This window comes from Acanthochromis polyacanthus, chromosome 16 (genome assembly GCF_021347895.1).
Source record: "Acanthochromis polyacanthus isolate Apoly-LR-REF ecotype Palm Island chromosome 16, KAUST_Apoly_ChrSc, whole genome shotgun sequence".
NCBI lineage: Eukaryota > Metazoa > Chordata > Actinopteri > Pomacentridae > Acanthochromis > Acanthochromis polyacanthus.
Window position 1 is genome coordinate 17,974,253 of NC_067128.1, and position 16,190 is coordinate 17,990,442.

At 40.0% G+C, this 16,190-nt stretch overlaps 1 protein-coding gene across 1 annotated transcript in view; it reads right to left on the reverse strand.

The window, feature by feature from the left end:
- Positions 1–12,612, reverse strand: part of man1a1 (mannosidase, alpha, class 1A, member 1) — a 164,207-nt gene extending 151,595 nt beyond the window's left edge. Inside the window, exon 1 of the mRNA XM_022199238.2 lies at positions 11,863–12,612. Coding sequence (XP_022054930.1) covers positions 11,863–12,372 — 510 coding nt within the window. The 5' untranslated portion in view covers positions 12,373–12,612. The remainder of the gene's footprint in view (positions 1–11,862) is intronic.
- Positions 12,613–16,190: the final 3,578 nt, after the last annotated feature.

A 16,190-nucleotide genomic window follows, 5' to 3' on the forward strand; every position in this document is an offset into this window, starting at 1 on the left:
TTTACATGCGTGTGTTCACACAAAGCCCAGTGAGGCTGCATTGGTCAGCATACATCACTGCCTACAGCAAAAGGAATGTTAATAATCCTACAAGCCTACTATAGAATGCTAATGACCCACAAAGAAATGCACAGCAAGCCTCCTCTGAACTCCGCTTGACCTACGTGGCATCCTCTCATTGGTTTCTATCCAATGCTTTAAAATTCTGTTTTCTCTATTTTCCTACCTCCAAAAAAAGCAGCATTTTAAATCACAGTAAAGTTTGAAAAGTGGACTAATTATCTGCAATACTATGGCTCTCATGTTAAATTCAACACTCTGAATGCTCCACTACTAGCTTCGAGCTTCTCCTTTAAACATAAATGTTGTTCTCACTAATTAATTCATTAATTAATATCTTTTGCTTCCACTTTGTTCATTTCTTTTCACATTTTTTCTTCCCAGTTAATGAGGCACACCTCTAAATGTTTCACTTTAAAACCCTTGTACTGGTATGTAGAGATTATGGCCTCTGAACGGCTCACATCGTTGTAACGTAAGCAAACAGCAACAGTCTACTAACATAGTGCATGGAGGTAGATCATAAAACATGAAGTCTTCTTATTACAGTATAAACCAATTCACAAAGCAGAACTAAAAACATGGCTCTAATAATGGTCTTTCTCAAATAACAGTTCTTTAGTTCTTAAAAAGTAAAAAGTCAGCAGTAGGAGTGTTAGGTTAAGTGAGGATTCTTATCAAAGAAGGATAAAAACAAGACGCACTTACAGTACAGCTAGTATTTTTGTTTGTGAGAGAAAGAGAACATAAGTGAATGAGTGTGAGAAAAAAGGGAAGAGAAACTAGAAAACCCCAATTTAGGGAGCGATCATGTACATCATGAACACGGCCACATTGGTAGAGTTACTGGAATGTGTCAACAGGCAGCTGCCCACAACAGGAAGAGGAGGTGAATACACACATACTCACAACAGAAGGCCAGGTCCATTTCCTATTGCAGGCCAAGGCCTGTGGTGTATTGATAGGATTCAGTACAGAAGAGCAAAGCTCCAAAGCTCACCTTTAACTCACAATGTAAGCCTGTATATACAGGAGGTCTGAGTGGGAAAAAATAAATTGAACTACCACAAGAATTCCTTTTTCCAAATCTAGAAATCCATTTCAGATTCTGTTATGTGGGTCTAGGAATATTATGTCTCTTTACACTTGTTCTTTGATCGCTTCAAAAGCACGTCTCCCAGTTTATGCCGGGCTGTTGTTGATGGCTGAGCCACAAGCTCTCTGGAAGCATAAAAACGAGCCGTAAGTGAAGGAGAGTGGAGTGAGTGACGGAGGCATCAGATGGAGGTGGTTCACGTGATGTGTGGAGGGAGCATGAAGGGTTATTGATGACTTGTTACTGACATTTCATTTTAGCTAGCTTTTTCAGGCACTAATTACTCTTAGTCTCGTGTAAGGTAAAGGCACTGCAGCATTAGCTGACCGACTATTGTACTTCCACTGGATGACTGAAGGCACATTTCAAACCTCCACAGTTGCAATATGACTCATAACACAAAAGCATTAGACTGTGCAACAAACCGTGTTCATTTAACTTCACTTAATGCTTAAAAACACTCAATAACAGTTGAAATGACATCATCTGGCGCCATCATGCATCACAACATCCAGAATTAAGCCCAAGGCAGAAAACCTTGCTGATGGCTAAGCTAAATTTGGAATTCACAACTGGTACTGAAACTAGAAATGTCTTCGGGTTATTGTCAGTTTCTAAATTCTACATCATAACCTCTGAATCTGCAGTCCAAATCCCCTTCATTGTTGACATGTCACAATTAGGCACAGGACACAAAAATTGTTTTCATTATAGATAAATCTGCCAAGTTTTCTAATTGAATTGATTGTTCATCTTGTTAGTAAAATGTCAGAGTGCAATGAAACATGCCCCTCAGTTTGACTGAGGTTAGCTAACTTGTTAAGCTCCTATTTTGTTTTACCAAAGGAGAAAAACTGGAAAAATATTACATTTTGTACAATATAACACAGAGAGAAGCAGAAAATTTGAGAAGCTGCAATCAAACAATGTTTGTCATTATTCTTAAATTACTTGTTAATGCTTCAATCATTGACAGATCAATTAAATGACTAACTGTCGCAACTTGAGTCTTTACGTGGTCCTGATACCACCCTCATGGCAGCTGTGATAAAACAGAACGAACTTGTAGAATTTTTTTTAAAGATGTCAACTGTGTTTTACAGTCTTCAACAAGAGGATTACCTAGGGGGCAAATATTCACATGCAGTATTTTTGGGAAATTACTGCTTGGATTCTACTCACTTTTATAATGAATTGAAAGAAGACTCTAAAAAAACCTTTGGTACAAAAGCAGCAGGTAGAGCAAGGACAGTGCAGGGGCGTAGTGCTGCTGGAATACATGTTTAACCTCCGTGACTCCATAGCCGAGGGGCCTGTGTGTGCATTTAAATTGGTGTATGTATAGTCCTTTCTACTTGGCTGTGCAGCTTCCTGTCTACGCTTCTAGGGTTGCTTGTGTCTTGATCTATAGCACAAACACTACATGGGAGTAATCACGATCCATCTCATTTATTTTGCTCCAAGCTTTTCCAAATCAATGCTCAATGACTATGCATGAGCGGGAACGAAGCACAGAGACAGTGGACACAGTAGTGGCAGTAAAAGGGTAGATGCACCACTGAGACGGATGCAGTCTATAAGCAATAAAGCTTAATATACCGCATCATTTCTACATCCATGCCTGTGGTGTGTAGTATGCTGGGGCTTACTGTGGGCTATGGCTGGGCTATACAAAGGCCACAAGAGTCACACATAGACACAGATACATGAGAGATGTGAACCAAAGGTTCTAGTGTGTATGTATGCAAAATGACCAAATAAGTCACTCTGGAATGAGACCACATTAAGAGGAAGACCTGAAACAAGCATATTCATCGCCAGTCTCCACCTGTAGGAACTACTATAACCCCCTGAAACCCAACCACTGGACCAATCGCTCTGTAAGAGCTCTGCAGTGACAATTTATATTAATATGTGGATTTTAAATATCCAAAGCCATTGGCCTATCCAGTAGCCCCACACATTTACAGTGGCTTTATTAGGATGCTGCTATATTTATTACTTGGACCTCATACTGCTAGCCGTTGCCCTAGCTTTAGGCTAGAGTTGCAGAATGATTTGTCTGTGTGAGGCAGAAGGTGGGCATCCTGATTTATTACAGCAGAAGAATTTACGTTTACTGGTGGAACCAAATGTTCACAATGAAAGAAAAGCCTGCTTTGAAATCATCTCAGCAGAGAGACTAATGAAAAAAATGCTACTACTGGCAATAAGCCCATGGCCATCAAAGATTTCAGCAAATCGTAACAAGACAAGGAGGCCTGGAGACCTTAATTCAATTGCTATTTTTTCAGTTTAACCTTATCAGCTAATCAATCATCAGCTCCGTATTTTCTGCTTACATTACTGAAGCTAGACAAACAGCTGATATTGTGTATGTACGCCAATCAGTAGCATCAAAGTGTGCACTTTCAGCAGAGCAGAAAAAAAACAACTTTAATGTCATTGATTATGGTGGTTTCAAGTTTCAACTTGGAGTGAATTCAGCTGGTAAACATTTCTCCCTTCTCTTGTTCATCATGGCTTTAGAAAAGAAGACATAAGCCTCTTGTCAGTCTTCTTGTACTTGTATGTGACATTTATTGATTCAAAGTCCATCTGGTTATCGATTAAACCCCTACCTCATCTCTGCACATCAAAATTACATATATAGAAGTTTGTTCCATGAAAAAAAAAAAAAACTTTATGCTTTAGATGCAACTTGATGCTGTGGCCTTCTTAAAAATGCACGGATGGATAAAATCCCTGCCCGTTTCTCCTCCCACCTACACTGCTCCTCAAGGTGGAAATACTTTGCCATGACATTGGCTGCTTATTTCCCCTATGATATGTCTTCTACTATAAAAAAGAAACCATACAGACATGTTAACAAGTTGGAAAACATCATCTGGATCAGAGCGAGTCTTTATCTTAAACATGCAAAGTTGCAAAGTCGAGTTTCAACAACGAGAGACATCCGAGGACATTTTCAGTTTGGCAAACTTCCCTTTACAGATTAGATCATGAAAAGGTTTAAATAAATACGCGACTTGAAAAAGAGCCTGTGAATTCTGGTTAAATGTTTACATCAAACTTCTTTATGCTGACTGGCTGTCATTCACATTAGTGACATAAAAGGTTCTAGGGAAAATGCATCTGTTATTGATTAATGCCTTCAGTAAAATTAGCACAGGGCTTCCAGTGTCGGGAACGGATTTCTCTGTCTCCATTAGCACACACAAGTACATTAAAGTACAAACACACATACTTATGTAGGAAACAGTGAAGCCGGTTGTGGGCTGTGCCTTTTACAGCCATTAGACAATTAGACAGAGCACCTGGAGGGGCCAACAGTAACTCTATCTGACACACACACACACACACACACACACACACACACACACATCTGGTTTTCACTCGAAGAAAAGAAGTAGAACCAGGGAACCAGAGGCAATTAGTTCAAATGGTCGATACAGAAATAAGACCTAAAGGCTGCCAAGTTATCCCGAAAAAGAGACTGGAATTTTATTTCCGGCTCTGAAAGGTTGGCAAAGAAGCATAATGGCTTTTTTTTGGTGAAACACATGCACACTCGCAAAGATGCACCCACACATGTACACAAAGTGGAAAAACAATTGTGTTGGGAGTTGGGGGGGGGGTAAGAACTGAAATGCAGACTGTACACAGACAAACAGAAAAGACAAGAAAGCAGAAGCTCGGATTTAAGCGACAACAAAGAGAGGAGTAAAGAAAATAAAGGGGAAGGAAATGAGAGGCATGGACAGATGTAAGGAAGCAGGGAGAAGACAGATGTTTTATCCTTCCTTGACAGTAAGCTTTGGGGAGTGACCACAGACCTTTACAAAGCATCAGCATCTTATCTGTGGCTCTCTGAACAGCAAGACGAGTGTATGCAAGCCACTGCTTACAGTTTGTGTGCATTTCAGAGAAGACGAGGTGCTGGCAGAGGTGATGAGCTGACAGCATAAGTGATCGTCCTTTAAGATACATCCTGCAAACACACTGTCCTTATGGCAAGCCAAATGCTTATTTGCATGTCATCAGCATATTTAAACTGCAAAAAGCTCCACCTGATCACAAGCACACACACACACAGCAGGAAGATGAATCAGGAAGGACAACAGCGGTTGCTTAGAGCAGGACAGGGGAGTGTGAGTGAGTAATATACGGCAAAGTCTGTCATTGTATCAAAAATGCTGTAGCTCTTAAAACAAGATCCCGCTTTCTCCAGAGGTCCCATAAGAAGGAGTCCCTGGAGACCGAGGAGAACCTCCGCAGAAAAAGAAATAGACCATGAATGTGTTGCAGAGGAAACAGAACATGCTACACAATAACCATCAACACTTTTCGTCAGATAAGATTTGGTACAGAGCACATCTTCTCTAGTAATGCTAACCAGCGGTCCTCTTACCTGTCTCTTCTAATACGGTTTTCAGTGCCTCAGTTTACTGGAGATAGACATGTTTTTTCAGGGCAGACACCAATATTGATTAGTTATGAAGGAGACTGACATTCAGCACTATAACGAATCAGATGTGGTGACTAAAGACAGAGAAAGGTGGCTACATCAGAGTCAAAGTAACACACTGCTAAATTGGCTTAGATTATCAGGATGGGTTTGGAAAAAGAAGAATGCCAAATAGCTGATCCAATAATCTTCCAGGTCAATAATCTGTTTACCCCTAGTGTCTATCAATAATAGTGCCCAGTTTTTCTTATTTGAACTTGCAAACTTAGGTTATGGATTATGAGAAGGGCATTTTCACCGTGTACTTTTTTCCATTCAAGCTTTGGTTTATAAAGCAAAACAAGAACAATTAATTATTTACAATGACAGCTGCCAGAAGACACTTCAAGGGACACATTTCATTGGCAGATGTGAAGGCTTTCATCTGTTGTTCCACAGCTTTTCACAACTAAAACAAATCTAAATATACAGCTTTCTCCCCTCTTGAGATTCAAAAGAACGATGTGATTTTAACACTGCTAAGGCAAACAGCACCCTGTCTCTACATGAAGCGTGAATAGGACACATTTCCATTAAACATGCATGCGACATGGCTTCAACTTATTGATATACTGTTGCAGGTTAGTCTGTGTTTGTCACTATTCAAAGAGATGAAAGTCTGCGACAGTAATTCCATCATCCCACTACTGAAGAACAGAATTAGATGAATGATACTGACATGATTAGAAAAGACAGTTCAGTTTCAGGTTTAACCATTTCATCTATTAGTGCACATTTATGGACATTCTGTTAGTCTTCAAGTCTCCTTTTCACTTAAGTATGCACTGAAATGACATTAAACATCAACATCTAAATATGAATCTGTAATAGAGAAACTGCAGTTAAACCGCAGTCAAATATGGCTGGAAAAAAAATGTCATGGACACAGGTTTCCAATGAACCGATACACCAGCAACACTGTGTTCACCTCACTGGCATGCAAGTGTGTGGCAAAGTGAAAGAATGTCAGAAAAAGTAAATCCTTTATAACCTCCTGAAAGGCCATTACATTCCAGGAGTGCTACGAATGTTCCAGAAATGCAATCCAGTGTAAGCGCACTAAGAAACATGTGGCGGACAGAAAAGAAGATTACTGTGTCAAACAAAGCAGGTGTTCTAGCATCCAGCATCAGTCTCATCCACCTTGATTTTCCCTCTGTTTACCAGCAATGGTTTGCATTATTACCCCCCTGCTGCTCTTGCCTCCAAAGCTTGTGTGACGGCGAGTGAAAGCCTGGGCGGCACGCCGTGGGGAGGCGGGGGGTTCTCCGCAGAGCCTTCGATTCCAACCAGACAAACAGATTTAGCTGATTGCAGGATTGTGGCGGTCACTCACAACAAGCCATTTATCCTTCCCCGAGTGGCCCCAGCAGCCTGTCCTCTGCCCGTCACAAACACAACACTCAGCCACTGAGACCACAACACAGAGAGGGGGCAGATCCCTGGATAAATCGGTCAGAGGGCGGTGAAGCGGCGTAGGAAGAGGGCATCTCAGAACGTTATCTTCAAACAATTTAAAAGTCTTCCACTACAGTAACAGCAGGCCACCACAGCGCGAGGGGAGCGAGTAAGAGTGTGTTTGTGTGGCTGTGTTCTGTCAACAGAGGTGTCGGCTTTGGTGGAAAAACCAGAGAACTGCAGAGGAGTTGAGTATAAGCCTTTTAAGACTTGGAGCTGTCATCTGCAAGTGCGCTTAATGAATGGCTTAAAATATCTGAATTGCAATAAAGGTGAATAATTTGTCATGTCACATCACTTCTGACTGAGAATAATGTTGGCCTAATAGACCTTTAAAAATTATGCACATTTTAATCAGATGCTCTTTTCCTACAGAACGCTGCAGGAGCCGAGCAAAGCGAAACACTTCCACAGACATCCTTCTTATCAAAATCATTAGCTGATCTGTCGATATATGGCCTTGAGACGGAAAACAAATAACCACAATATCACTTAGATGGTATTGTGTTTGTAGTGGTGCTGCTGCCGATAGTTCAATTTTCTTATCCTGCTACCGACAACTATTGCTTTCTTGAGTGCCGCTATTGTAACATCTTCTAAAAGTACAGCGACAAGTGCACAATCTAATTCAATTACTGGCCTGAAGACGTTTTGGGAAATATTGTTCCAGGTAACACCAAAAGCCCTAAATTGAAACTTGCAGCAATCAAAAGTCAATCAACAGTAAATTCAACGCTGAAGCACAACATTTCCTGTTTCCAGGGTCTGAAGTGCAAGGGTTTCTGATGTGAAATTGATTATTTTTGTGCTGAAAACTACCGAGCATTTTAATTGTTGATTAATCTCCTGATTATTGGCTTGATTTGGTCTATAAAATTTAAAAAAATGTTGATCAGTGTTTCGCATAGTCCAAGATGATGCTCGTAACGGACTTGTTTTGCCCACAATCCAAAGATGATCGGTTTACTGTCACAGAGGAGGCAAGACACCAAGAAATGATCAAATTTAAGAAGTTGGGATTAAGGAATTTTACTCAAACCGACAAATCATTTATCTTAACAGCAGACATTTCATTCAGTAGTCAACAACCAATCAATCAATTGGCAAATTGTTGCAGCTCAGCTTTGAACGCATTGCGCTGTGGGAAATTGAGGATATTTTTACTTTCAATGCCTGCCTAATTAATCAAAAATGTAATCGGCGGACCACACTGTAGCTTTTTAGCGCAATCTCTTCAGCTGCTTGTACCAACAACTGCGTCTTCTCTGACCACAATCGGAATCTTCGTTGCAACTTCCACTACAAGTATATCTTGTACTACAATTCACTAGATAATAGTAAGATTTATTGGACAGTTACTGTTCCAGTAAATTACAGACAACCAAAACCTTGAAATCTTGAAAGAAGACATGAAAGCCTTGCATTATATTTAACTATCAGTTGCGTCAAGCAGCTTGATAATAATAAAGATCATCATATTTGTTATCTTTTGAACCCAACACTATTTTCTGACGGCAGCGGGTAATCTAGGAAAGAATGTTTTGCTTTCTCTGGGGACAAATAGCAACTGAAGACTTTAAGCCGCGCTCAGCATGTGCAATTATCTCTATCCAGGCAGAACGTATGTAGCTGCAGGTTTCAAGCATTACACTGTGTTGGCTCCCTGTCAGCCACAAATGCAAGATTCAAATCAATAGCTGTGACCGTAGAATAATGATATAGACACATGGAAGCTTAACCCTGCTGAGATTTCTCATAACTGTCTCCAAACTATAAGCAAAACCCAACTCTCTTCTTACTGATTTATCCCATTTGCATCTTCCTTTATACTAGGATAATGCAGATATTTGAAGAAATAGGCTAGAAAAGACCTCAAGACCTGTAGATTTTGCTTCATAATTGATTTTTTTTTTTTGGTATTTTGGAGTTATTTTGGCCACAAAAACATATGACGTTGTGTCATTTACAGCTGTATCATGTTGAGAAGACATGGAGAAATCATTTTGAGGTGTTGTTTTGTTAGAATTCACAGCATATGCCCTCTCACTTGGGATTACAAAGTGCTTATTAGTTGCTTTATTAGGTTGGAGGTTTTTGTCAGGTTCTGCTTTTTTTTTTTCCTGTCTTTGAATATTGCCTGTCATGGAATATTTCTCAAACAGTGCGAGTTTACTTTGACCACAGAGAGATTAAGAAGCACGCCTGTTTGGGAAGTCATCTAAAGTGACCTCTCCTTACCCTTCATCCTCTCATTTAACAACAAAACACACAAATGATTGTGTTTAAAAGAAGATCCCAACTGAAATTCTGATACTAACAAAAAAACAAAACGGCGAGTAATCCGAGAGAAAGGAGGCTTTTTTTTAATTGTTTCAAGCACTATTGGATCTGTTTATGAGTTTACTGCTGAAGATGATTACAGATCATCAACTGATACATACACAAAAATGTTGCAAAGAAAGTGTAGGCATGCATGGATTGACCTGAATAAAAAACTTTATCATGCTTCTACAGCTACTAACATTTCCAAAAAGCAGCATCAGTGTCTATAAATGTAGAAAGTTGCCTGAATAAACACTACATTATTCAAAATGATTGTGTTTTCAATGGGATCAGCGGTCTGTTGACTTTTCTCCCAGCTTATTCATGCTGTTTTCAAAGTCGTTCAGTTCACATTTGAGCTTCAAAACACCAGCGTCAAGTGATTTAGAGGCTCTATGATGGAATCCAACATTTATCTACAATATTGCCATCTTATTTTGCCTAAAAAATGAGCCCTGCAGTCAGAAGATGAGCATAAATACTGGTCCGTCTTAATTTATAAAAACAGTGGTTTCTTGTATAAAGGATGCATTTATGCCGCGTTCACGTGATTGACAGCAGAAATGCAGGCTTTCCTGACTGGTCAGTGTCAGGTGATGAGGTTAAAAACGTTCACCATCTGCATATAAAGCAATCTATCTTTAATGGCAACCGCACCCAACAGGATTCAAGGCAGGGTTTAAGATAAACTTCTCTGTGATGTAACAATGCAGTATCATAGTGTAACACATACTTGGACAATCTAGAACGTTGTGGCTATCATATGATTGCTACAAAGCTCAATCAAGCCTTGTCAGGGTTTTGTAAGTTGCATGACTGTTATAAAAACAAGGTTGTAAAAACTAATTATACCTTTATATTTTGAATAGTCTTTACTAGTTCTTGCTTTTCATACTATTTTCACATCGAAATATCTACTGAAAGCGCAAGTTAGTGAGGTAAATGTGTATTGTGTGTGGCATTGTAGGGTACAAACCTATATTAATATTTAACATTTAAATTAGTAGGATAAATCTTGACAAACTTATGATGTTGATACATATTTTGGAAAGCACTTCAGTTCAATGTCTGTTGTTTAAATGCTCTGTATAAATAATGGTGATTGGATAATGTCTGACTTACAAAATTATATACATTAGCAACATTTTCTAGCACCAAGACATCACTAACAATGTTTTTTTTAGGGCTAAACAGTGTGCAGAAGTCGGGCTGAAACTTTTGGATATGCTTGTCCCTCTCCTCCGCACCTAATTCATGAAATAGCAGCACAATGAGTATGTCTGTCTTGACCTGACAAACAGTCACCACCTAATACCATGCCTCCAGTATTGATACTGAGCCCTTCACTCAAATAAATCACTGTGATATTTCATTTTGTCAATATTTCCCACAGCGCCAGAGACATCCCAGAGGCAGCTCAGGGAGGTCACATCCTGACCTCTTCCATCTCAGCTCGAAGCCACAATGACCCACAGATTTCTGATTTCCACAAGGATTTTTTTTCTTTTTAAAGAAGTGTCAGCCCACCTGAATGCTTATACATGTGCTCACAGTTGGTGTTTTCCACCTCTGCTGCAGGCTACAAGGCGCATCTCGGTTTGCATAACAAGGACCTGCAGGGGCATTGTGACACTATGACTGTAAATAAACACCAGGATAAATTATGCTTCCAATTAATATTATCTAAGAGCATGAAGGCGCAGGTTCTTCAGTTTAAGGAGTATATAGATCACACAAACATCTGTGAAAGCCAACAAGGTGCATTTTGTCACTCACTGTGTGCAGGGTCATGGATCATTTATGTGATAAATGTCCAGAGCTGCTTCTGCACCAGCCCTGTATTGTTCTGACAGTGGAAACTTGAAAGACAGGTGGACAAGCCCGGAGGGGGGCGGTGGTTACCGCAAGCATTCCTCCCTCTCCCCCCGGTACTGTCTGCTCCTGAAAACCGCGTACAGACAAAGCGTCACGACGAACTCCCTTTAAAAAAGCTGCCAAGTGGACGTGTCAAAACCTCCGACAGGTGTGCACTGATCCGCAAACATGGCGTAATCCTCTCAGCTAACCAGTACATCCTGCGCATTTCGGCTACAAGTAGTCCACTAGAACCTGCTGCGATCAAGTAAAACCACAAGTTGCACACTTAATGCATGCGATCCACGGACGATACTTTGGGGATAAGTGGAGAATATTTAGTTAAAGTTCATATTTGGTTCACTTCTCTGCAGCTCGGTGTGTTAAATGAGCGCCGATTTGTAAAGAGGGTGTGAAAGACTCGTTTACGGTGTTGAGTCGTGTTCTGACATAACTATTAACAGCTCAAAGCAGAGGCTATTTTAAAAATGTCAGATTTTACGCCGAGTTTGGTTTGAGGTTTTTCTCCACAAGTCAACAGTGTGTGAGCTCAACAGATCCTTACCTCTTTGATTTTAGCCCGTCTTTCTCTGGTTTCGGGGTCCAGCGGTTCGTGTCCCGTCGTCCCGGGCGGCCGGCGGTACTCAACGAAAGGCAAATTATTCACATCTTTCCCACCTTGACCTACACTCTCCTTCACAAGTTCATCCTTCTCATTTCTAATGTCTTTTACTATCTCGTCGGGCCGTTTTTGTAGAGTATCCTTAGCCTCTAACAGAGCTTTTTCGTGGTCCTTTCTGATTTTGGCCAGGACCCTCTCGTCGTTTCCAGCCGAACCCGAGTCGCTGCTGTCCGGACCGGTGCGGGTGTTGGTTTCCACCGCGGAGGAATGAAAGAAAACTCCGCTAAGCAGCTTGGACGAGTCCGGAAGGAAGAAAATGGCCCCGAAACACAGGGTTATAAAAGCGCTGAAAACAAGTAACAAAATAAATTTCTCCGTCAACCTGAAAGAAGTCGGGCTGGCAGACTTCCTATTCGGAGTCGCGGTGAAAGGCAGAAGAGTTGCGACTGGCATTTTCCCCTCTTCCTTCAAAAACTCGAACAACAAAAAAACGGTTTCAAGCAGTCGCTTTAAGTCTCGTCGGGCTCAGCTTCGGCTTATTCCGTTCAGAAACCCATTTCCAAATTGTAAGAACCGTGTCGAGTGTAGAATAACAGCAATAAAATCTCTGGTGAAAAGTTGAGGAGTGAAGCTGCTGTCCATACCGGAGACCCTCTGCAGACAGACCGAGTATAACGGCTCACACAGGAAGCAGCGGTGATAGGCGTGACTGACAGCCGCGATGAGCTAATCACAATCCGGCCTGTGAGTGGTGGAGCTCCCGGGGGCGGTGCCTCCTGACGACAAGGTATAAAACCGCTGACAGCCGCGTCAAGCACTTCATTTCCCACTAGCCTCACGGAGAGAGTGATGATAACGTCTGTAAATATAGACCTAAACTTTTGTAATTTTCAACAAACTGAGAAGGTAAAATCTGCAGATACTTTTGTTATATTATGAAATGCATCATACAAGCCATTAAGTCCAAATCAGATTTAATACCTTGTACTACTGCTCTCTGCTCCATCTCACCCACCCCATCACCCACCGACCTCATGTATATAGTGCCAATAAACCTATTTTAAATGTTGTTAATTGTGTTCATTTAAATCACCAGAATTGGCACAATTTGCGCTGAACTTTGCTTACCTTTAAACATTCACGTTTACTCTTATCTGTACATAGCAGTTGGACAACTCTCTTTCCTTTCCTCAACCAGTTGCCCTGCTTTATTGCTTTTTTTCCATTGTATGCTTGTTTTTTCTAATTACTTTGAGAGCAAAGAAAAAGACAGAGGCAAATTTGTCGCCAGTACTGCTGATTCTGCTTCTCATTCACATGAATGAGGCACACCTTTGCACCAGGTGAAATGCTTCTTTTTTTAACTGTGACAATTCCAACTGAAACTTCAACTCAGTAATTGCATTCCAGTGACTAACTCAAGTATTGCTCCATTATTTTGACACTTTTTTTGGCTTGCTCTCTGCTGCTGTTTCATTTTATTTACTTGATGGGAACAGTGCTCCTGAATCAATGGAAAGATGAACTGGAATGAGCCAAAGTTAGCCCCGAGAGGGTCGTTTTGATCTGTTGTCCCTGAAGTACAATTAGATGACATATCACAATTAGCACATACAGATAATGTCCCCAAAACCCAAGCCTGTACAAAGTACACCAACCAGTCAAACAATGAGACACAACAGTGATTAGTAACAATACTACATATAAAACTAAGACAAAATAACAGTACTGACACCAATGTACTTGTATTTATGCAAGCACTGAAATGTGTATGTGTAAAATAATCATTTTTATATTGAACTGAATTGAAATTATTATATTTTTGGATGCTGTTTTTTCTTTATGAAGCGTAACTGAGGAATGTAAGCACTGCATTCCTCATTGGCTTAGCGTCTGGCCTTGTCATGTGTCTTTCTGCCAGGCCTTTGGGTTTTTCAGAAAGATTTCCGTTGGAGGTGGAGGGGAGCAGTTTCCTAATTGCCACTCAGGTAATGTGGAAAAAGCTACTGCAGGGCTATTGTTGCATGTTACATTGTTTATCATCTAGACTTTATATCTCATGTTTTGCATGTCCAACGAATTGCTTACTTGCAATGAAAAAGAAAAATCAACACTTGTTTATGCAGAGGTGCAGCAAGAAACGCTCTTCGTAATACCGCACTGACTACCAATGAAAACCTCATCTATTACATTTGTGCAGTGGACTTATTATTATTCATAGGCTTAACAAATGCCTAAACTCCCCTCCCAACAATGTATAAGCACATGCATGCATGCATGAATACACACAACCACTTACTGATGAGGTCTATGATCTTTGTTAGTCTGTGTGTGAATGTGGGAGATAAATGGCAATCATTTCAACTGTCTCTGCTGCTAACTAATAATGGTTTGATGTACCAGTCAGCGCTACACTTTAAACATGCCATTTAACTGAAATAGAAATTTGAATAAAGCACAGCTATGTGTGAGGTTTATCATAAAGAGAAGGGGAAAATGTCTATCCTGGACTTCTGTGTTATTGTAAAAACTGATGAGGGTGTGCTCCTGTTTTCAAACTGAATAATTCATCTTCTTTGTGTGATTTCAATGGAAAAATATTTGCTGGCTGCTGGACATTTTCTTGAACATTTACATTTCTATATTGTATAGAACTGACAAATGGCTTTCACACAAATCACTGGACCAAGGGAAAGAAGCATTGCTGGGATTGAACGGTTTGTCAGTTATATTATGTACTTCACCTGCACTTCACCTGTGGAGAGATGGAAAGTCTAATCTGGCGATGACAGATGCGCGCTGCCTTATATTGAAATTCTAATTCTGGGATGACAACATGTCTAAATGATGGCATACGTCATACGTATGATTACTTTCTCATTCCGTGATTCAAGCAGAAAATTAAATCTTGGATGAAAAGTGTGGCATTTCAATATTGAACAAAGAGTCTCTTGTGGAAACAGTTTTGACAGCCGACATTCTTACCGGCGTCATTTCATCAATGTTGGCTTTTTCAGTGGGATTCGTTTTCAACCTGAGTGGCTGGTGATAATACACAAATAAAAGAAACACCATTTTCCCCATGGTGTTGTGGTTTTCTAGGTGAGGAGGAACAAATATCCTTTGTTGTGAAGCTGGTTTAACTTGAAGAGAAACAGCGGAGGGTAAACCCACTTTTCAGGCTCATTCAAAGGAAAACTCCCCTTTGTATACTCTTAGACTATTAGATCTTAAACCCAGAGGTCCCTCGGAGTTATTTTAGGGCTGAGGAGTACATTAGTTTTTGTTGATATCATTTTCTTGTAGCCTAGTGGGAAAAGCTGTCTACGTCAGCCTTTACGTACCAATTACAAGCAGAATATGGGGCATTTTGGTAGTCTGCGATTTTTCTCTATCTCATCATAAACTATTATGACATCTCTGCAGGCAAACACTAAATCTACTGATGTCAACTGTCCCCTGTAATAAAAATCTGTATTATCAGTCATCTATATATAAACAAAACCCTACTAAGAGAGCATGAGAAACCCTTATATGCATAATGTATGGCTGATTTGGAATCCATAAGATAGTTTCGATGTGGCTATTCAATGGAGATAAACACTCAAAGCCTTCAAGCTGTACCAAATAGATGCCATTGTGATTACACTGCAATGCATTTTGGTCTATCATAGCAACTGTTGGTGCAGATATCATTCTCTGCCTCTTCTGTTCTCCCTGTGTTTTTTTTTTTTTTTTTTTTTAATGTTAGTGCAGGACGGCGCTCTAGAGTGAGAGTCTGATGATAAAATGTTGTCATGGTAATTTCATAAATCTTTTTTAATTTCATAGTCAGACAATAAAAGACAATTTCAGAATTCTATAGTTGCTGGAATTTAAAGATGAGATGTGATCATCATCTACACTGAGACCAGTAGTCAGCACACATAAGACACCAAACAATGAAATAAACTCTGAAACCTAACGCACAGTCTGCAGTTACGATGTAAAGTGTTAACTTAACCTGGAGGCTTTCTTTTTTTTGTCCCTTTTCATTATTAAATCATGGCCAATATAATTTGTCTTTTTGTTTAGTTTAGTTTTGTTTAATTGTCTATTAAATCAGTGTAGAAAACTTCCATTGTTTTGCTCTTCACAGAATCTACTTCTATTTGTTTAATCTTATTATTTGTATCTGACTCTTAACAAATTACTATACATTTACTGAATCAGTAAAGTCAGTTATGTATTCTAACTTCCAAGAAGTCCTAATGAAAATGTTGCATTCATCC